This window comes from Camarhynchus parvulus, chromosome Z (assembly GCF_901933205.1).
Source record: "Camarhynchus parvulus chromosome Z, STF_HiC, whole genome shotgun sequence".
NCBI classification, from domain to species: domain Eukaryota; kingdom Metazoa; phylum Chordata; class Aves; order Passeriformes; family Thraupidae; genus Camarhynchus; species Camarhynchus parvulus.
In genome coordinates, this window is record NC_044601.1 from 6,592,156 (window position 1) to 6,614,231 (window position 22,076).

Sequence of the window (22,076 nt, forward strand, 5' to 3'; positions counted from 1 at the left end):
AGAGTCCATTCAGACATCATTTGGGAAATCCTTAACTACTAAAAAAAAAAGCCCTACGGGGCTCAAATATGTCTTAGCTACAACTTCAGGTTTTATTGGCACCTTCTTTTTCTAAAGTAAAAATGCATGTTCACTTCTCAAAAGGCATGTTCCTTCAACAAAGGCCACCTAAGTCAATTAACAGGTTAAATGTACTTTTTGAAAGCTTGCTGTAAGTTTCCAGTGGGGTTTCTGTAGAAATACCAGAACATTTCAGCTAATTAGGTCATTGTGCAATCCAAGCTGTGTTAATGTAAGAGACAGGGTTAGTTCCTGAACTACCAAAATTCTGTAGCTTGGTTGTTAGCAGCAGCCAATCTATGCCATTTGTCAGCAATAAGCTGGTTTTGAGTACTACCCAAAAGCTTTAAGAACAAATACAGTCTTCATCTTGCATACAGTACTCAGAAAACAGTAATTACACAACACTCATGATAGATTCAAGCAAATATCACAGACTGACACCACTTACAGGTTACCTCTGCACTATAAATTTACTTTTCTGAATTCTAAGAAACAGAAAAAAAATGCTTTCCCACATTTTCCCCTGCATTTCCCACAGTATATCCCAATGTTCAAAAAACAATTTCAGAATATTTTTTCCTTAACTGCTGTTTTAGCCTTAGAGCAAAATACAGATTTCCTTCTCAAATCTATGCACACCCCCCTGATCTAAGGCTACAGAGAGTTCAATATAGCCTGGAGAACCTGAGGTTGCCATCATACACCAATAAGTTGTAACATTTCATATCTGATTTTAAAAAGAGTGCCTGTGATAAAGGCCACTCTCATTTGATTGCCATTTTCTCTTCAAAAGCACTAAAACAATGAGGCACAAAGGGTTTTTGTCACCCACCAGACTACTGAAGCATTAACAGCTTTATGGAGAAACCCACATGAATTTCTCAACAAAAATGACTACATTTCTTTTACCATATGGAAATATATTTCTTTCCAATGTCATGGTCTGGATCGGGTTTAAAGTCGCAGCTGAAAGGAAAACACTCCTGTGTCATGGAATTGATGTTATTTTCCTAAACCATGTGACCTGACATGTAGGGACTTTTAATTTCTTTTTTAATTAAAGTAGCTGCCATTTGTTGAATGACATCATTTTCCATGCCCAAGTACATAAAATACCCAGTTTTGTAACTGTCACTGAGCAAAACCTGCAGAGTCACTCACACACCATGAAATACATGAGTTTCTTCAGGTAAAAGCAACAGAGAACTGAAAATTAATTGACTAGAATCCAAGACTGGTAGATAATTGAGAAACGTTTCACTCCACCCAGTTTTGATGAATCAAGACCAAGTATGTCAGATGTGGTAAATGAAAGAAAAAGCAGCTACAGAATTTTGTTGACCCCTGAATTAGATGTGCAATCGCACAGAAAGCCTCCACTACAAAATGATGGTGTCATGAAATTTTAACCTATGAAAGACAGACAGACACGTCACTGACTCAGTTTTAAGCTTCTCTTTTTCAGTAAGGAAACTCTAACACTGCTGAAGGAACAGTATGAGAAACTGAGTTTAGACAGATAGATTTGTCCAAATCTAGCTTAAAGCCTTAAAATTGCAATTAAAAAATTAAAGATTAAATTTAAAATAGAAAAATCTTTAATAAGAAAAAAATTGGTTTGAGAAGGGAGTAAAGTCCAGGGTGGTTGTCTCACCTGCTCTAGGGATACTAGGATTAACTAGCTGAGCTTTGTCAAGCACTACAGCACTGTCAGAAGAGACATTTCCTCCAACCACACCACTGATTTTCATAGGAAAAAGAAACCACAAGCAAACCCACAACAAAACATTAAGCTGTCAAGAGAAGACAAGTTATTGTTAAAGCAAAACACCTTTAATAATTGCCATTAAAATTTACAAGAAGTTAACAGAAGTTGTCTTTAAGGTCCATACCAGCCTTAAGTATTCTATTATTTTGCAAGAAATGGAAAAGATAAAATTGAGTGTGTATTTATGAATATATATCATTATACACACATGATTTATATGTAAATCATTCAAATATCATGACCATCATATCTGAATACACACATTTTCAGAACATTGCCTGGCACACTTCACCTAGCTCTTACCAGGGGAATTAACACCATCTCAAACACATTTGCATTCTCTAAGAGCTTTTTTAGTACCCAGCAAAAAGAACCAGCAAGAAGTTACAGGGAGCTTTAACACAATGGAGAAATTGTTCAGAAAAATATGTGGAAGAAAAAGCTCATGCTTTTGTAATATGAAGAAAGGAGCACAACAGATGTGAAATGGTTTAGTGGATGTTTCTGTTTAGACAGACCTGGAAAATGGAGTCTCCTAACAAATAAAAGATAGCAGGCAATTCCTACAGGCTTAACAATTCTCCACGACAACTCTTGATTTGTTATTATTACCGCAAAGCTCTTTAAACAACTTGGACTCTGAATAATATACACAGAAGTACGAGAGATTATGGATAAAGGTACTAATTCCAGAGAAGTGGCACCCTCTGGAAGCTTGTTACCCCGAGCTGGCGTGTTGGGGTTAGGCAGAATGCACGTGTAACTCTAATTTTGGCATCCTGCTGATTATGTATACTGCTCCTGCTAGGCCCTCCACAATAGTGGTCTTGATTAAAGAGCATTGTTCAGGAAGGGGAGCACATGCATCTGCAGATGGCATAAACATGCTGCAGTGACTAAACAATGTTTGATGAGCACATGCAGCCCTGGCAGAGCCCCAGATTGTGCTCTGCAAGCCTTGCCTGACAAACTTGAGATAAAACACACAGCTCAGCCACGAGGGGCAAAGGCAGCAGCTCCCCACTGCCAGGCCTGAAAACAGTTGGTAATAAAGGTGTGTAAATAGATGTCACACTCCTCAGTTTAGGTATTAGCCTGTCCCACAGAAGTTAAACCCAAAATTAAGTATCTGCTGTCGTTGATCTCGTGTTGGGGTTTTTCAGTGGGGGAGTGCTCAGTTTTTACTAGACCCAGATCCAAAGAAATACTATTTTATTATCTTATTCTCTCCACATTTTATCTGTCCTGATTATTTCCCACAAATGAAGACCCTCAGTGATAGTGGATAAGGTCAGTCTTATCCTCTGTAAGTTTACATCTTGGCATTCAACAAAGAAAATAGTTGTTTTAGAAAAATTGGTTTAAAAAAGTTCTGGAGGACCACGTTCAAAAAGGAAAAAATTAAAGGACTGGTACCTGCATGTTCTTTTCCACAGAAAGAATGTCCTCTTTGCAATCATGCTGGTTTTTTATCCCCAGATCACATCACTGAAAAAAGAACTGCTAAACTGTAATTATGTCAGGTAACTAATAGAGATAACAGCCCCCCTCCCACTGGTTAGCACAGCACTTCTGCTACCACATGTCCACATAAGGGCCCTATTAAAATCCTTTTCCCAAACATCTTTAGTGATTTACCCATGGCCTGCAAGGATTTTTGGGAACAAAACATCTTAGTTATGTAGTTTACAGGCTTTTAAAGCTAGCACACCCACATAAGAGCATACTTCTCTGATCTCTTGAAGAGAAAACTCATATTTAGTTATTTACAGTCAAGGAAAACATGGGGGTTTGCCCCTCATCACAGCTAACCAAACCTTCAGGTGGTCTCAGAAACATAACAGTTTTCTTGCATACAAATCAGTGCATATAAAACCAAAATAAATGCTGCATATATTAATGCACTCTTTATTTTAATTCCTCAGTTTTGACCCATGTCCGAGGCAATGTCTCACTAGTATTAAGTGAGATGAAAACTACATTGCTCAATGTATTTCAGCCCACCAAGTCAGTAACACTGGCAAAACCAAAATTGCATTGCTGAATGGCTGATTTAGAAAATCCCAGCAAGTCACAGGACTACAATTTTAACTCCTTTGTGAGCCCAGGGAAGTAAAAGATGACAGTGAATTCTTCTGTTTTCAATTATTAGCAAAGAAAACCTCACCAAAACTGGAAATAAAACAGTGCTTGTGAAGGCTAGACAAGTTCACATTTTTTCATAACTGTGTATCTTCTCCACCTCAGTCAGGCTTAGACCTCTCACCTAAATCAGAACTTGCTAATCAGCAACTCAAGTTAGTCTCTAAAAGCTACATTAAATAAATCCTTTTCTTTCTTTTTTTTTCTTTTTTTCTTTCCTGAGAGTGATTCAGCTGAGAGGAGAAGAATATGGACTCAGGATAGACTGAAAGAGTACAGTCAGGTTTATTCCAACTAAATAGCAAAATTCATCCCTGATGTTCCTGGGATGGATTATCTATACAGAACAACAAATTCTCATTCCAGCTGGAATTGAACACGTACGAAACACAACTGCAAGGCAACAAGTTCAGTGTAAATTAACGGAAATAAATCTCCCATTGTTTTGCAAGATGTACAGCCATCAATTAAATGAGCAAAGAACTAGTAGAAAAAAAAACTTGACTGCTTCCAAATCCCAGTTTTTGGCACCTCTGCAGCCCCTAAGAGTATTGACAATGTTCTGTTACAAATCTGTGTTAAGCTAATAACCTACAGGTATTATTCACACACTGAAAAGACAATGTGCGTTTATGAACGGAACAAAAAACAGTACCTCAAACTCCTAAAAAACCCCAAAGCTTAGGGCTTATCTGAGAAAAACACATGCAGAAAGACTAGGATTTGGGTTCCAAAAATTAGAAAAAATTAGTCACACTTTGTACCCAGCAAAGCAGTTGACATCTAATTTTTAATGAAATGTCCGGCATTATTTGCAGAGGTACCTGAGAGGAACAAGAAAAGAGAATGAAACAAATAATATTCTATGGAAGAGCTTTTTCCTGGAATGATACTACCCAGAAACCTACCCTCAAAATTGTGTGATGTACCTGCCCTTCTCAGAAACATATTTTTTGCAAGAGAACCACATTTTCCAGTGAGACTAAAATATTTCAGAACAATTCTAACTGAATCTTCTACTCACCAGCTCCAAATCCATGTGCAATCTGGCATTTACAGTTTAAAACTCAAATATGCTTAGGCTTTGTCCTCATGATGAAAAACATTCATTCCACATATTGACATGTAACAGGCAGTAAGTAACATCTGTCAAATCCTATGGGCAGGCAGAACACCTCACAGGGCTTTTAGGTTTTTTAAACTTAAGAAAGTTAGTATGGTAAGTTTACCATACTAAGCCTATGGTAGTGCTGTTCCACCAGAAAAAGAGCTGATCTTGCTCTCCTCACTGGACACAGAAATTAGGGACTTATTCTTCACTGTCTTCACTGTTAAAAAAAATTCATTTTTATCTTTGTCTACTAATACAGACTGAATTCAGAGTGGAAAACCAGATATGTGTCTTTTAAATCACTGCAGCATAAGGAAAGAAATCAACAGGAAGTGCAACACTTTCCTCACTGCACATTCTGCTGCTCCCTTTCTTCATCTCATCACCCCACAATATTTCCATATTTGTCCCTTTTTAAAAAATGCAGGACATCCTGAATTTGCCCTTTTCTTACATTTCAAAACATCTTCTGTAACTGCAGCAGAAGTAACAGAGGTGTTGAAGTTGCTCTGAGAGGGTTTAAACATACCCATTCAATATTTTACATGGAAAAGGTGCTATTTTAGCGAACCTAAGAGTTAACATGAGGTTGAGAGCTCTCCTGTGCCTTTGCAGGTAGAAAGATGAATGCTTCCTCTGGAGCTGTGAGAGGTGAGAGAGCTTCTGAAGACAAACCACTGGTGAGATTCTCGTTGGTTTTCAAGCCCTGGCTGCTGCTCATCCTCACAGAAAATAAAGGACTGGGGTCTTGCAGTGAAGGTTTAGAGCCCACACACAGTAATCTCTTTTCCAGAGCACCTACTGTCCTCTGTAATTTGTGTTTGGGAAACTAAAGCTTGCCAATATGCCGTGATTTAAAGATTTCTTCCTTCTAAAAGGAAAGCATTTGCAAATGAAAGCAAGCCTTGATGTCCACACAGGGATTTTAAATGCTCAGCAGGTATTCCAAAAAGGGAAAATCTGAAAAAATCAAGAGGAGATGAGAGGAGAGGAGGAGAGACAACACAATAACACCAAGAGGAAGAAAGAATAACTGACAATTTTTCTTGCACAAATCCAAATCTGTTATTTTATGAACACATTAAGTATACTTGAAATATGTTTAGACTCTCATTGTACTCAAGAAATACTAAGATGCACTTTATAGTGTAATTTACAGTACACCTTAAAGCACCTAAACTACTATTTTTGTCCAATTGGATAAGTCTAGTGAAATACACAGATCCTAACAGGTTGAGAAAAAATTAGGAGAATTTATTCATCACAGTGTCTGATTCCTCCTTTTTCAACAATACCAGTTTTAAAGGCATAAATTGCCAGTATTTTAAATTTATTTCTCCAAACTACTGCTTATCAGAAGCAGCAATCAAATACATAATCTAATAGCTAAGCAAGGAAAATAGCAGAGCTTAATTAATTCACCAGGACTTCTGTCACACATTGTACAGATACACCTTGTAGGTGAATTGCACACCTACTAATATGGTAGGGAATAATTTTCAGAAATTGTTTTTCTCACCTCAAGGCTACAGAAATGATCCAGTGCATTTCCAGTGTACCTGAAATATCTGAAGGAACACCCGAGGTGAGATGGGGAAAATCATGTGGCACTCAGAATTCTGAGATTACTTACAAGATAACACTTAATGTTTCTATTACATAAGGCACATTAGAAGCCAGCTATTTCTAAAATGGGCTTCCAGGAAATCCATTCAAGTGTCCACTCTCAGGTCCTGAAGTGCATAGACATTAAGTGATATAAGTGATATGAGAGTCATTACTTTCACACTGACCCAAGGATTAATCATTTCATCTTCCCCTCTCCTCAGCTGGTGGAATTGCCTGGGAAACAACCTGAACTCTCAGTGACCTTTGCTAACCAAACAACACATCCTCAGTGGTTTGGAGCAAAGTAACTACTCAGACCTTGAACCAAGATAGTTTGGACAGCACAAAGAGCTCTACGAACTGCATTTCTCTCAGTTAGCATGCTGTGAAAAGTTTTGGTCAGCACAAGCTTCTCCAGCCTTTTTTTCAACTTTTAGTAAACTTATAATGAACTCACAGGCCCGACCAGGGAAAAGCAGCCACAGGAAATGGGGGAGACAAATAACAGCATCTCTTCCATCATCCTAATTAGCAACCGTGCTGCATCTAAGGTGGAATTTGTTAAGCTCTTACCCTCCCTGTTTACAAATGTAAGCAAAAGGCAAGGAAAAAAACAACCCCAGAGCCTGTCACGTTACTGTAAAAAAAGAGACTGCTAGTACTTAAATAATTGTTTATCAAAGGCTATTTAGTCTATTTAATTGCCAGCCCCGAAGAAAAGAAAAAAAAAGAAAGAGCTTGCCGGATTTCCATTATTTATTATATGTGGAGTGACTCGCTGAAGCACTTGGAAAGATTTACTTCCCAGTGGTCACCTACTTAGATCAAGCACTAAATCACTGCCTCTGTGGCTGGTGTTTGTTTAGGTGGCAGCAGTTGAGCTGGACCAGCCTCCCCGGCCCCTCGCCGGGGTCTCCGTGTGTGTGGCCCGTCCGGGGCTGCAGCTGGATCCGCACACAATTCCCACTGTGCTCCACAGACGTTGTTATTCCAGGGTCCTTCCCGACACCCCAGGCACCCCAGACACGGCTCCCAAAGGCAGAGCCACCTGTCCTGAGGGAGGTAAATCACAAACACGCCGGGATTTTCACCCAATGTGTCAGAATTCTCACAAAAACACATCAGGATTTTCACTGAACCCATCGGGATTTTCACCAAGGGAGTGGGGATTTTTAAACCACTATTTCTTAGGCTCAGCTGCACATCCTGAGGCACAGCCAGAACCAGTGTTTCTAAAGCTCAGACATCATTATCTCTCCCGACCAACATTTCAGGATAAATAAGTACTAAAACTCTTACGAACATACCTTAAGATAAATTATTTTTCTTATTCTGTTACTTCTAAGAATTACAGGCAGCCAGGGCACTACAAAGCAAACGTGTTACACTGTGCTTCCTCTAAATCAGACAGGAATTCTTCATGACTTGGGTAAGTTTTCCATCCATTCAAAACCCAAACCATCAGCACTCATCCCTTACATAAACCTTACATGCACTTCATTATATACTGATGATTATCAACACTTTTTAAATTATGTGAAGATACAGGTTTGGTTTCATTCCATCAAAGCAGCGCAGGAGTAGGTGTAACATCCTTTTACAGTTCATGGAAGGAACATATTTGCTCATTAACTGAACAACAGGTGAATCAAACACCTTGTTAAGTCACCAAATGTACTGCACTGGCAATACAGGTAATTACAATGCATTTTTCATTACAGTCCCTTTCAAAGCAAGGGGCACAATGGGGCTGCCACCAATTCCTCCAGAAAACACCTGGGCAGTAAAACAAATTTCCATATCAGAAAGCTTTTCCCAGTAATATGCCTATGTTTTCCTTTGCTTAACATCACCCCACTATTTTTATTTGCACTCCTATAGACCACCCAACACAGTTTTGGCACATAATTAGACTTTATGGAAGCAGAGCTTTAGCAAGATGCTACAAGGAAAGTAAAACTTATTTCAAATACCAAGGTTTGGTACAGCCATGAAAACAGGATCAGGATCTAGCTCAGAGATTTGCCAGTCATTAGTCCCACGTGGGATGGAGAACTGTGACAGCTCAGCTCTGGAAATCACTGGGCACAGGTGACTGCTGGTGATCAGCATCATGTTCTAGGCAAGTCCCATTAAAAATAACTAAAATAATAAAATACACTAAATTTGTGCATATAAGCATGCATATATTTCTAAAAATAAGGCAAGGCATATTATTGATTTTCTATGACTACAAAATTTACTCTCAGGCACCCAAATACCAATTTCATTACAAGATTTTGCAATAACTTTTACTTACATGGATTAATAAGCATTTTATAGCGCAAAGTGAAACAATGCATTTCAGAAGTTTTTGCTTTTTTTTTTACTAGAAACTGTTAATTATTAAACTGATAATAGATTAGCCCTGAGTTTAAGTAGTGTTTAAGCTGCAGAGGAGTTTCTCTAGGTTTCCTCTGCACTAAATTTACATTTAGCTGAATATCAGCCCTCTGGATGTACAGAGCCCAGGAAGATTAATTTCCTAACGTGGTGCTGAAAGAGAGAGATCACAAATACTTCCACAGAGAGTTTTCAAAATATTTGGAACATATTCTATTACACAGCTGAAAGCTATTTCTAATACCTAATTCTATTATTTAATATCTATACAACTGCTTTGGCAATTTTATTTGTAGGCATTAGTTTAGCACAGAAGGAGAAAAAAATGCATTTTCACCCAAGAAATCCTATCTTATCTAAAAACATTCTTTCAACACCAAAGTTTAAAGCATATATAGGAATCAAGGTTCTTTATATTTTCAATTTCTTTGGCCAGATTATTATTTTCCCAATTTGACACAAAGTTGTTTTCAAACGGGTTAAATTTCTCATAAGCCTTAATTGATGGAAACATGTATTAGGTGAAACAAACACAAGGATGTTTTCACTTAATAAAAATACAGAATGTATTTAATCCAGCCTGCATTTAGAACATGTGTGACACAGAGCAGAAACAAAAACAAAAAAAAAAAGATCCTTAACCTTACTGCTCTCAATTTCTGAGTACAGTTTGGTCCTAAACTTTCAACATCTTTGTGAACAATCAAACAGCTCACAAGGTTTAGGGTCAGTATGGCCATGGGTAAATTCACAGAAATACTTATAATGCAGACTGGTAGACTTACATGCCCTAACTTACGGCTCCTCAAGATCCAAACTCACCTGAAATTTCGTATACTGCACAAGAAAAGGGGCATGTAAACGAATAAAAACAAAAAGAAGTACAAACTGGGATATTCACCTTAAAATTTGCTTCTTCTTCAGAACTAAGTTTTAACACAGCAAAGCACAACCTGAAATATCCAGAAGTGTCTACAGATACAGATAATACTGGTTTCTTTCCTGTTTTAAGAGGGTCCTTTCCTTTGCAGCCAAGCAAGCAGCATGGAACCACTTTCCCATTTGCAATTTAATGCAACAATTTCAGCCTTAACTTCCAAAATATCTAAAGTACTTGCAAAGTTAATTTTAGAACTATGGTTTAGCATTTGAAAATAATCTTGCCTGATTTTTTTTTAATTTAGATGAGTAGTACAGAGAGAGGATAAAGAAACAAGGAAAACAAAAGTGCACAAGAGGATAAAATTTGAAAAGGACAGCATCCCCCCCAGACCACTCACTTTCTTTCTAGCTTGGCCCATGCAAGGGCTTGCAACACTCATTCAATCTGGAGCGAGTATCACACATCTGATTTTAAAGACCATAATAAAATACAAAAATGTATTTCATTCTCATGGTTTAATAATTAAATTTAAACATTTATCTACTTACAGAGCCATCTTTCAGGTTCCTTTCATAGGAGAAGTGACAGGCCTTATTCTGCTCGTCTCTTGAAATCACAAAGTTGTATTTGCCAGCCGACTCTTCTCCAGCTATCAGTGCTTTCCTCAGCTCTTCCACATATTTTTCTCTGTCCATTTCTATATCAGCAGCCTCACTAGAAATGTCTGATTCAGACACTACCAGAAAAAGACATGTGAGGAATAAATATTCATATGTGTGGGAACAAGTATGTGCATTATACATTACACACAAAGTATCTATTAATATGCATTTATATATATATATATAAATACTGTATTTATATATTTGCTATATATATACATAGAGCAAGATATATAAATATCCTAAAGTATATATGTATTTTTATATATAATTTTAAAAAATCTATTTTTTTATATATATGTATATACAGACACATACTGACTAGATGACCTTTAGGTCCCTTCCAACCCAAGGCATTCTGTAATTCTGTGATTCAATGGAATATTAGGAGATAATTTTTCCCTTGAACACACACTGGTGTGTCTGGAAATGCAGCAGGAATACTGGGGTTTTCAGAAGTTCTGTCCCCTTTTTTCCTCATCTAAAAATTGATTATTTCCTTACTGCTACTGATCCACAATTCTAGTTGCCTAAAGTCACCCAAAAAAGAACAGAGTGAAATGTGGAATCCATTGCATGCGTGATGCGAAAAGGAGTAGAAAAAGGTAAGTTAGAAATATTTACAGAGCAAGTGCTTGACTGGAACAGTGATTTCAGTACTGAGAAGATAAACTTTTAATAACAGTAAGAAAGTCATAAAAAGAAATACACTAAAATACTGCAATAGAGCACTGTGGGTTTGTTGGGGTTTGGTTTTTTTTTCCCTGTATATGCTGCATATTCCTTTATTATTTAAAACCAGCAGAACTGATCAATCATTAGGGAAATATGATATGCATAAATCCAAACAGATGTATTTCTTTAACCCAATACCAAGGTAACACACTAGATTACATTGAATATTTGTGTGCTTCTCCTCCCCTACAACATTCAGTATTTTCCCTCTCTCCTTAAACACGACTCCTAACACATTTCATCATCACATTAAACATACAAAACCCATAAAAGACAACTCCATCAGCAGCTCTCACTCTCTCCCTGGTAGGTCTTGCCAAGGAAAATAATCCACAGCATGAGAAACCCAAAAGGGATTTCCCACAGCAGGAATATTCTGACCGTTGCTTTCCACTCCCTCCAGGTTTTGAATTTAAAATGGAAGCAGTCTCAAAAATGATGCAATAACTTTAGAAAGTGACCAAAATGTTTTGTTGAATGAAAGCACAGATCAGTACAGTAGGAAAGCCTCATGCACAACAACATCAACCCCCAATGAAATTATTCAAGGGACTGAATAGAACAAATTCAGTAAGAATTCAGAAATCCAGTAAGAACAGAAATAGAAATTCAGTAATAGTTTCTTAGAAAGGGATCAGATTCTTCCAGAACAGAAAAAAACTTTCCTTTGGATGAGCACCCAATGCTCGCAGCAGAACTATTGTGGGTTTCTTTCTTTCCTTGTTAATGGAGTGAGGTTATCTGCTTTCACTGCCCCTCTGTTTTGGGAAATCCTTATTCTCCATTCTACCAGATGCAGGAACTCAACAAACTGATAACTGTGTCCACCTATTTTTTCTGTACACTCCCAGCTATAGTGGCAAGCCTTCACTTGCAAAAAAAAAGAATCCTCTTTTTGTGAAGTCTAAACTGGGGATTTTGAAGTCACCTAAGAATGAGAAGAATCTTCAAACAGAAAAAACAGTATTTGTCAGTGTTAACACCCTTTTTTTTGTTTTCAAAATAACTTGACTTTACTCTTGTCGAGCCAAGAAAGAAAAACCTTTCATTACCAAGAATCAGGACTGGAATACATGTATGTGCTTTGTGCAGGAAGCCGTGATCAATGGAGTGTTTGAAATGTTAACAGGAATATGGAAGAGCAGATTTAATTTATGTGCTGACTTTAATTTACATTTATCTAATCTCAGACCTATATGAAAGCTTGGCTTGTGTAGGAACTGAGGAGGAACAACACCCACTGGGTAAGGAGAAGGAAGGAGGAAAGGAGCTACATACATATGTCTTATAATTCAGACAAGGAGTCCAGAAAATGGTTTTGTCTACAATTTGCTCAAAATACATAATTCTGTCCTCCCTTTGAAATATTTTTGTTACTGAGATAAGGGCTTTTGATGAAGTATTTGATGTTTCTCAAGGACTTTTTCCGTTGGGCATGAATGAGAGAATCATGCACATTTGGAAAGACCCATCCTCTTACTGAGGTTTTAGAGGGGGGAAAAATCCCACAGGCTAAGTTTTTCCTACTGATAATTTATTGTCCCTTTTCCTTCCCAAAAATTCCCTTCATTACAAAATACAGCTACCTTTGGCTATGTAAATTCCATGAAAATATTTTAAAAACATCTGCAATTAAAGACTTTATGGACTCTCCAATTTGCAAACGGAACTTGCATACACATTTGTTCAAGAATCTGGAGAAGACACAGAAGTGTTACTTCAGCATCACTCCAAGAAATTATACATTCTTGAGAAAGAACAAAACATTGCATATCCATGTGTTGAATGAATTAGTTTTAACTTTGACACACAATCTCTCCAGATTTCAAAGTTCTCTGGCCACATCCCAGAAGATCATAAACCCCACCTCCTCCATCACTGGGGACAAAATGCCCATGGAATTTCCACACAATCTGTGGGACACAGCTTAGAAAGTGTTTTAAAAGGAGCAATTAAGAGCAGTAATAATTTAAATTAATGCATTTTCCTTTCCATTACCTGTCCCAGTCCAGGCATACTGACAATCACTAAGAAGTAAACCAAAGCCAGTGCCTAAATCCTTTTCCCATGACACCTGTAGAAAATAGGTTGCTTCTGGGTCAGAAACTGGATGAATTCTGTTCAAAGTCTTCTCCATCTTCTTCTCCTACCTGTTTAAAAAGCAAGATAATCTTGTTATAACCACTGGGGTGATTAACAGCTTTGCATAACTAGCTTGAGGGTTATGTGTATGGGAAATATACAAATACAAGCATGCTTGTAATTTTATTCTACTTTCCTCCCCAAATTCACTTTGTCAGAGAACTGGTGATACTTGCAAACAGGAAACTGGATTATAATAAGTAAGGTTTCAGTGCCAACAATTAAACATGTTTGAATGGTCTGAAATTAAGAAGCTGTCAGGAAGATGGGAAATTACTGTCAGGAAATTACTACACACAAGCTCTTCCCCATGGCTCTGTTTTTAACTCACTGCCTGCTATCACCCAAAGTACAGAATATTTAACATAATTCAAAATAATCAATATTCATCTGGAAGACTGCCATGTGAAAGCTGCTACTAAGCTTCACAGCAAAGCAGAGGGTGTAGCAAATGCCAGCAACCCAAAAAGTATCTTAAGCACTGGATTCTGCAGAGAACAAAATATATGATGTTACAGGGAATATTTTTGCTCTATGGCAAAGCAACTTGGCAACCTGTGCTTGACTTAAGATCTTCTCGAGAATCCCATGTATTTATACACAACCTAAGTGAAGTGACTGAGAAAAGGCTACACGGTCACTCACAGACTAAAAACAGCATGTAAAAGGAAGAAAAACCGAGATGAGGCATTTAAATTTAAACGACATGCACTGAGTACAATGGTGCTTGGGCAGGGATTCAATGCTCTGTGGAGGTTTCCATCTGAAGTGCAGCAGTAAATAATCATGACTAGGATCAGTTCAGGCCCTGAAGGGACTCTGCTCTCCAAGCAGGAGTAGAAGGGAGCTTTTTCTTTGCTCCTGGACATGGAGAAATAAATCTAGGTACTGATTTAACTACCTTGGCTTCCCCAAAAATTGGCATTTTCAGGTTAGGAGGAGCAGATTTAACTGCAGTTGACTGAACTGTTCCTAACCCTTGCTCTACTCTGCACCCAGTAACATTTCAAAATGCCTCTCCCTTGCCCAGACAAGTGGATAGCATTCAAAACCAACAAAATATATTAATTTAAGCATTGATTTTCAAGTATAAAGCTTTAGTATTTACATCTCTAAACCACAATGGCGTTTACTATTACAGATGTCATACTCCACCCTGAAAATGCAACAGAAACTAAAATGTTACCAAAACATACACTGAAAAATTAATCTCAGTAAAAAAAAAAAAAAAAAAAAGAAAAAACCGTTTTCTAGTTCCATCACTAACCAGCTGACCATTTCTGAAAATCTACAGCATGTCTGTGCACCTGTAAGCAAGAACAAAAAAAGAAATATTTGGGTGTGGACAGCTGGAACAATGTCTTTGCAATTAGTGACTCCAGAAATCAAGGCATTTTAAATATTTGTGGGGCACTAACTGCCTGGCCATGGGTCAGCAATGAGCACAGGGCAGGAAACACAAGCAATGCATGCTCAAGCACACATGCATGCACTCTCCTCTGCCTGCCCGATTCCCTTTTGCTTCTTGTTAATTATGGAAAAACACAGTCTCTCGTGAAATATTTTCACAGAAATCCTCCTCTGAAAGACAATGTTTTTAAAAATATTTCAATTAAAGACTGTAAATCAGTAGCAGACAACCTGAACAGACAGCACATAGGGTACTGATGCACATATGGTAGTTCAACAGGAAGGTTTTGCTTGTTTTATCTGATTTTTATCACAAAGTAGAGCAGCATTCAGTGAAAAACACCTGCACTACAGGCTTTCTTATCAACCCAGACTTTTTATAACAAAAAACAAAGCAAGAGAACTACAGTTTCTATTTATGTAACAATGAAGCAAATGAAGTGTGAGTCAGAAAAAGTGAGGTCAGGAGTAGCAGAGGAAAGAAGACTGTTTATTTATTTAAAGATGCACTAACAAGGTCTCTGAGGCCTGAGACTAAATTCATTTGATACAGTGATACTGGTTTCCCATGCACACATCAGTGTTTCATTACAGTGATGTAGCACAGCTAAAAATGAAAGTTCTGTTTAGACAACACTATTGGTACCCCTGTGGTAAAACACAACCTCAACAGAACGAGGAGACACAACCAAGAATAATACTCTGAACATCAAAACAAATGGAAAATACAGTTTTCCTGCTTTTCCACATTTTATTGTGCAGCTCTGAAGAAAAGCATTTTCAAAGAAAGCATAAAATGAAGACGCTTTTTCTCCCAGCTTTCATCTCCTCCACAGTCCTTTTGAAAGGAGTATATTACTTATTAGTCCACGTTTAGGATCTGCCTCTGGAAAAGCTCAGCCAGACTCCATCTCCAAAGCACTCAGCTCCTCCAACCCATCAGCAAAAGCTCAAGGACTCCTGGCCATATACAATGCCTATTATATACTTCTCTTCAAGAGGAGGGGAAAACCACCTTCATGAAAATTAGTCTGACCTACACAGCACAAAAAAACATCACTGCAAACAGTAATGTTGTACCTTACTGCTTTTTTGAAAGTAAAACAATTACAGCAACAACAAATTAAAAATCCAAATCCCTTTTCCCCTTATCCCTTTTATGTCCTGAGAACACAACATCGACTGCAGTCTTCAGTAAATAGATAAACCACACACAGAAAAAGCATAAATTCAGCAAAAAAGACCAAAGGAGCTCCCTACTTATTTAACAACTACCAGTTACCACTAAAGAAATTAAAAATACAGACAATAAATGAGGGCATATTCCTTATTCATTTACTATAAGGTGACTGCATGCACTTCATTCATTCGAAAGGCAAATCTTAATAACAGATGTACAGCACTGTATTTTCAAAAAAGAGATGTCTTCCTCTGTACTTCAAGAGATGAAATAAAACAATCTCCTCAGACTAACCTGCCCCAATGCACCCACTTACTCACTAAATTCATCACCCCTTCAGCTTCCAATTTGTCAAGCTTATGTGACCTTTCACAGTTCAAATACTTCTGCCAGGTAAAAATTTCATTATGAAGGAAAGACAAAAATATAAAGGAGAGGTGAAATCTTATTTTCTCTTTCACATATTTGGAGTAGAAAGGTAGGAACTGTGTTTATGCTCAGAAAGGTTAAAACAGCCCCCTGAATTTTTGAGTGTCACTATTCAGCAGTCCAGCTGTTGGTAAAGCTTGTTAAAACAAAGTAAAATACAATCATTGCATAAAAGTAGATTGTATTTTTATTGCTACCCAAATTACTGGAACCAGCCTCTCATTATGGCAGCCTAAAAAGCCCCTCTGAGTCCATCAGACCAGAGGAGCACCCTCAAGTGCCATTCAGCATCCAGCCCCTGTGGGCTCTTCCCATTCACCACCTCCACAAAATGAGAGCAGTTGGTTCTTTCTCCCTTCCCTGGTTGTCACAAAGCAAAGCTGCAGAGAAGTTTTGGGGTTGGGGCCACAGAAAGGCAGTGTTCCATCCCTGGGGGGCACAGCACCAGCCCCTCTCCATGCCAGGGCCCCGGGGCCAGGCTGCAGACAGCGGGGTCCCACCCCAAATGTGTAAATCAGAGGCTTTATTGAGGCCTTTGAACAGTCGGGGATTGAGCTGTTTATCTTTAGCACTTTGTCCCCGTGGTCTTTGGCTCCCGTGAGCACCATTAGGCAATGTTTCCCTCTGAGGAGGAATCAGCTGTTGGCTGGTGCCTCTGCCCTCGGAACAAACAGCGCACACAGGCCCTTCTGAATGAACAAGACACTCTTAAAATGGGCCCACAAAGAATTTTATATGTTGTTTTGGATAGCACCAGGCATAGACCAAAAGCCAAATCTTTCAGGCTGCTCCAACACAGCATCATTGATAATATTCTGAACTTCACCACTTCATTTTTTTCTTTTTTCCCCCCATGCAGACTAATGGCTTTCCCCCCAAATTGGTCAGGCTGCAGGTGCTCCAAACCTCAGCAGCTATGCTTGGAAGGCTACTTACACACCAGAAAGAGCTACTATGTCTTTGAAATGGAGCAATTAACCTAAGTGCTTTCTTGCTGAGGAAAAATGGGAGCTATCCACAGGGAGTTCAGAACAGAAGACCACACACTGCTATTAAAGTCTGCAGTTTGGTTCTTTCTGACCCTGCCCAAACTACAGATCATAACCTAATAAGCAGAAGGAAGTTAATAGTAAATTCATAATCAGAGAAGAGGTACCATTCAGGAGATGCTACATGTACTCATAAGTAGATAATTGGAGACTTAAACCAGTCAAGAAAAGCTCAAGATTGCTTTTAAAGATTAAAACTAGCTATTACCACATTTTCTAACAAAAGGAAATAAGATAATGCCTATATTTATGCATATTTCCAGTGATATAGTTCATACAAATTGATATTCTCTTGTATTAATTTAAAATTCCATTAACTCCAATACTTCAGGAGTAAGAACATTAAAATACCTGACAAAAACCTCAACTCTCACTCCATTAATCTTAGAACTACTACTGATCCAATAGGGAGTTCCTCTTTTCTCATTTCTTTTCGGAGGAACATGACTGGGCCAACAAACATGAAGACAAATAACACAGCATCTTTCCTGTCCCATCTCACAATAATCCTCCCACTCCTCTGGCCACAATACTGGTTTCACATTGAAGAATGATTCAATAATAACCTTCATGTGGCACTTACAGATAAATCTGGAAGCCAAAGAAGAAAAAAAAATTAGAAAGAGCTTTGTTCCCTAATGCAATTTAGGGGGCTAAGACATTTTTGTATTACATGCACCCTGAGTAATATTTAGTTGCTCTTTTAACTTTACTCTGTATTAAAAGCACACGGGTTGCAATTTCGCCAATAATGCAACTTTGTCTTGGAGATAAAAGAAATGAACCAAAAATTAGCACTTGGATATAAGGAAGTGACTGATTTTCTAACTTTGTGCAGAGGGGTAAGTGGGCCATTGAAGAAATTCAGTGCTCCATGGCAACATTTGATGACGAAATCATGGACCCAACGGCAGAGTCGAGGCTCACATGGCTCCCATTTGCACTGCTGCCTTCCCACTGCTTCATGGCAGCCACAGAACTATTGGAAACATGCACATGCTTTTTGTGCAATTGTGTGTGTGCCCCCCAAAAAAGAGAAACCCCAAACCAAAAAACCAAAAACAAATTAGTTCTGAGCTTGTCAGGCTCCATGGGGACAATAGGATATGGAAGATTTGCCACAGGAGATCTGGAATCCACGATAAGGAACAACCCTTGTCAGGCTTATTTACTACAGTCACCAGCTAAAAAATGAGGAGAAACAGAAGGAAGCAGACAGTCAACAACCTTTATAGTAGGAATCTTACTAACAAGCCTTGATCTTAATTGTAGCCTGGAGGCAAAGCCCACCCTGGTGTCTTTCATCCCCTTGAAGTCTCAGGCCTAACCCACTACCCACTGCAGGCATCCAGCCTTGCCAAGCTCACTTACATTAAGCTATAATAAGGTTAAAAAAAAGGCCTTCAGTGTATTAAAATAAACACCAAAGTGGGCAATTATACTAGTATATACTAGCAAGTAAGGGAGTATGCAAACAGATTTATAAAAGAGGCAGACCCTTTTTTTCTCACCCCTTTTTTGTAACAATTCTTCCCAAAACTAACAGCAAATCCTCACTTTTCAAGATGCACGAATAAGCCAGCTTACATTAACTGAATGTTACAAACCTGCAAAAAAATAAAAGTAAAATTAAGTCAAGCAACTGTCATGTTTCCTGTTGAAAAAGTGAATTTTAGTAGTGAAGTTTTACTAAAAAGTGCATGTGGAAGGCAGCAAAGATCAAAGGCAACAGCCAGCCCAGCCTGCAGAGGATAGATCTGGGATGAAAAGTCAGCAAGGCGTGTCTCAGAGACCCAGACTCCCTTTCTCTGCTGCTCCTGGAAGATGCAAGTCCCAGCAAATACTTTACAATTCCAACTTGGCAGCAGGACACCCTGGCTTTCCAAGGTCCTACCAAAGCCAGTGGTGGCACAGTGCCTTCACTTGAAAACCACAGGGTACTTATTAAGAAAAATAATTCACTTCCTCCCCCAAAAAGTGAAGAAAAAAAGACACATATTCCAAATATATATCATTTTCACATAATTTCTCTGAAAAGACAGCACTAAAATTGCTGTATGTTTTGCAGATAAAAAGCAGAAAAAGGAAGCTGTGCCAGACACAATCTTTGAGCCCAATGTATACAGTCAGTAAGAACAAAGATTTGGGAATTCCAAGTCTTTTAGTCATATTTTTAAAAGCATCTCTGCAGTTTTCAGTACCTTAGTATCATCCATTTGAGGATAGTAATATTGAGGAAATTTTTGGGGGGAGGACAAACAAAAAAAGCATCATGTTTTAATTACCCTCCGTCCATCCAAAAATACCCCAATACATATGTGTTTTTGATGTATATTTGGATAACAACATAGTCTGGCTGAGGTATCATCTGTTTTCCAAAACACTGCCTTCTTTAGGATTAAATATTATCAGGATATTCAATACAAATCTGTCGCACAGATTTCCTTTGTTTTCTATTTTTCAGTCCCCACACAGACCTATACAATTCCACTCAGTCTGATGTGTTTCTCTAAATGTCTGACTTAACAACACTGAGCAACAGATTCCACTAATTTTTCTCTTTTTTTTTCTGCTCCTTTCCCCCTTTTTTCTTCTTTTTAAAGTCAAATAAATTAAGTACTGTCAAATCCACAAGAGATCCACAGGCAAGAGCGCCCAGTCTGACACAAAGCTAAATGAAACAAAGAAATCAGTGTCAGGTAGATACAGATGGATGTAATTCTGTATGTAGGATTTTCTGAGGAGTTTTGAAAAATTGAGCCCAGTAACCTGGAAAAACAAGTTTCACCAAATGTTGCCACTTCAGTGGGACAAGGGCAGGTATAAATATGAAGGCTTACATATCTTTCTCTCCTCTCACCTCTACACCCAAGACTTTTCAAAGAGATGGATTATTTTAATTTCCCGTCCCTGTCAAATTAATAATAAAAAATAGGCCTAGGCTCCAAATTGCTTTATCTTACTAAACAGTTTCCTCAGGCATTTTCTTTGAAGAAAATTCCTGCATTAGCCAGTCTTCACTTAACTGAAGTTTTATTATGTTTTTTCTTTCCATCTGCTATTTATCTATTAGAAAATGCAACACTAAACTCCCCGAAAACAAAGAGCTCACATGGCTTAAATTTATTAATGTAAAAATTGTAATTGATTTTGCTTCACCTGACCCTCACATAAAAATAATTCACAAGACAAGAACAATTCACAAGGAACTGAGACATTCAATGCAGCTAAATTTCAATTTTGCAGCTCTTTATCCAGCTATGTTTATTATTTGGCATTGAACATTAATTACTCTACTGATGGATTAGGCTGAGTTTGAAGATAAGGCAAAAAGACATATACTGAGCACCAATTTCAGCTGCTTCCACACATGGGCACAGGTTCAGCATGGGTTTAGCTCAGGCTTTGTGATAATCCACATCTGACAAAGCAAAGCAGGGCAGAAGCACCAGTCCCTATCGTGGCATGTGCCAAGATTTTAACAGAGAGGCAACATGGGACACAAATCCCACAACCTCACCAAGCTCTGAGCAAACAAGTAGATTTGTTAAAAAAAAAAGAAAAAAATAGATAAAATAAATGAGGACACAGTTCCACCCAAAATTCAGAAGCCACTCACTCTACAGCCTCAGCCAGCACTTACAAATCTACTGGTTTGTGCTACAAACCACATTTGGAAAGGGAAAAGGGCACAAAGACCTTCACAGCAGTCACTTTTACTTTCAGCATCACAAGTTTTGTACATTAAAAAAAAAAAAAAAAGCCTCTCAAGACTCATCAGCTCACTGCTTTTCTAAGCAATTTACATGACTCTTTTCATGTGGGGTTTTCTGTTTTGTTTTTGTTTTGGTTCTTACTATGGACTGGGAAAGAAAAAAAACAGAAAAACAAAACCCCACTGGAAAATTTAACCCTTACCCAAGACACTTGATGCCACGCAGGGGGTCTACTCTAGGAAAGCAGCTTTTCAGTATTAGTGTTCCCTTACAGCTCCTAAAGAATGCTTGCACAGGCGTGAAAGGAAACCTGCAGGCCGAGATGAGGGCACAGCAGGGGCAGACCAGTGCAAAAATGCCACTGGGAATTGAGCTGAGAGGGCAATTAAGAACTCATTAGGAAAATACAGTGCAAAACTGCTTTGGCACTGAACCAGTCAGACAGAAGTTGGAGATCTTAACACTCACATTACAACAAAGCAGAGACGTGAAGCACCACAGAGGTCTCAGGGTAAATTGTTGCTTTCCCAGGTAAGTTAATGACGACATAAAACATGGGGAGAAACAGCACAGAAGAGATAAATGTTCTAAAAACAGGTCTCAGTTTCTGTTGGGGGGCACTTCACCTTTGTGTTTCTGGCTCCCAGCTGCAGCTGCACATCAGTACCTGAAACACAACAGTGAGCAAACACAATGGCCCTGAAATAATGCAGGTACATGGGCATAAAAAAAAGCCTTTGAACACAGGAGCCACCTCTCCACAGCTCCAACAACCTGCTCCACTGCAGCTTTAGGT

The 22,076-nt window shown here is 38.3% G+C and overlaps 1 protein-coding gene across 4 annotated transcripts in view; it reads right to left on the reverse strand.

Annotated features, from left to right (window-relative positions):
- The window catches only part of XRCC4 (X-ray repair cross complementing 4), a 144,230-nt gene that overhangs the window by 115,583 nt on the left and 6,571 nt on the right, over positions 1 to 22,076 (reverse strand). The window contains exons 1-4 of one of the 4 annotated variants that reach the window (XM_030969105.1): positions 19,122 to 19,171; positions 14,764 to 14,803; positions 13,353 to 13,504; positions 10,506 to 10,693 (exon numbers count right to left, since the gene is read on the reverse strand). In XM_030969105.1, coding sequence (XP_030824965.1) covers positions 10,506 to 10,693; positions 13,353 to 13,491 — 327 coding nt within the window. In that variant the 5' untranslated portion in view covers positions 13,492 to 13,504; positions 14,764 to 14,803; positions 19,122 to 19,171. Of the gene's footprint in view, positions 1 to 10,505; positions 10,694 to 13,352; positions 13,505 to 14,763; positions 14,919 to 19,121; positions 19,172 to 21,748; positions 21,803 to 22,076 lie in introns of those variants that run through there. The other 3 variants (XM_030969107.1, XM_030969106.1, XM_030969104.1) reach the window with 3 other exon arrangements.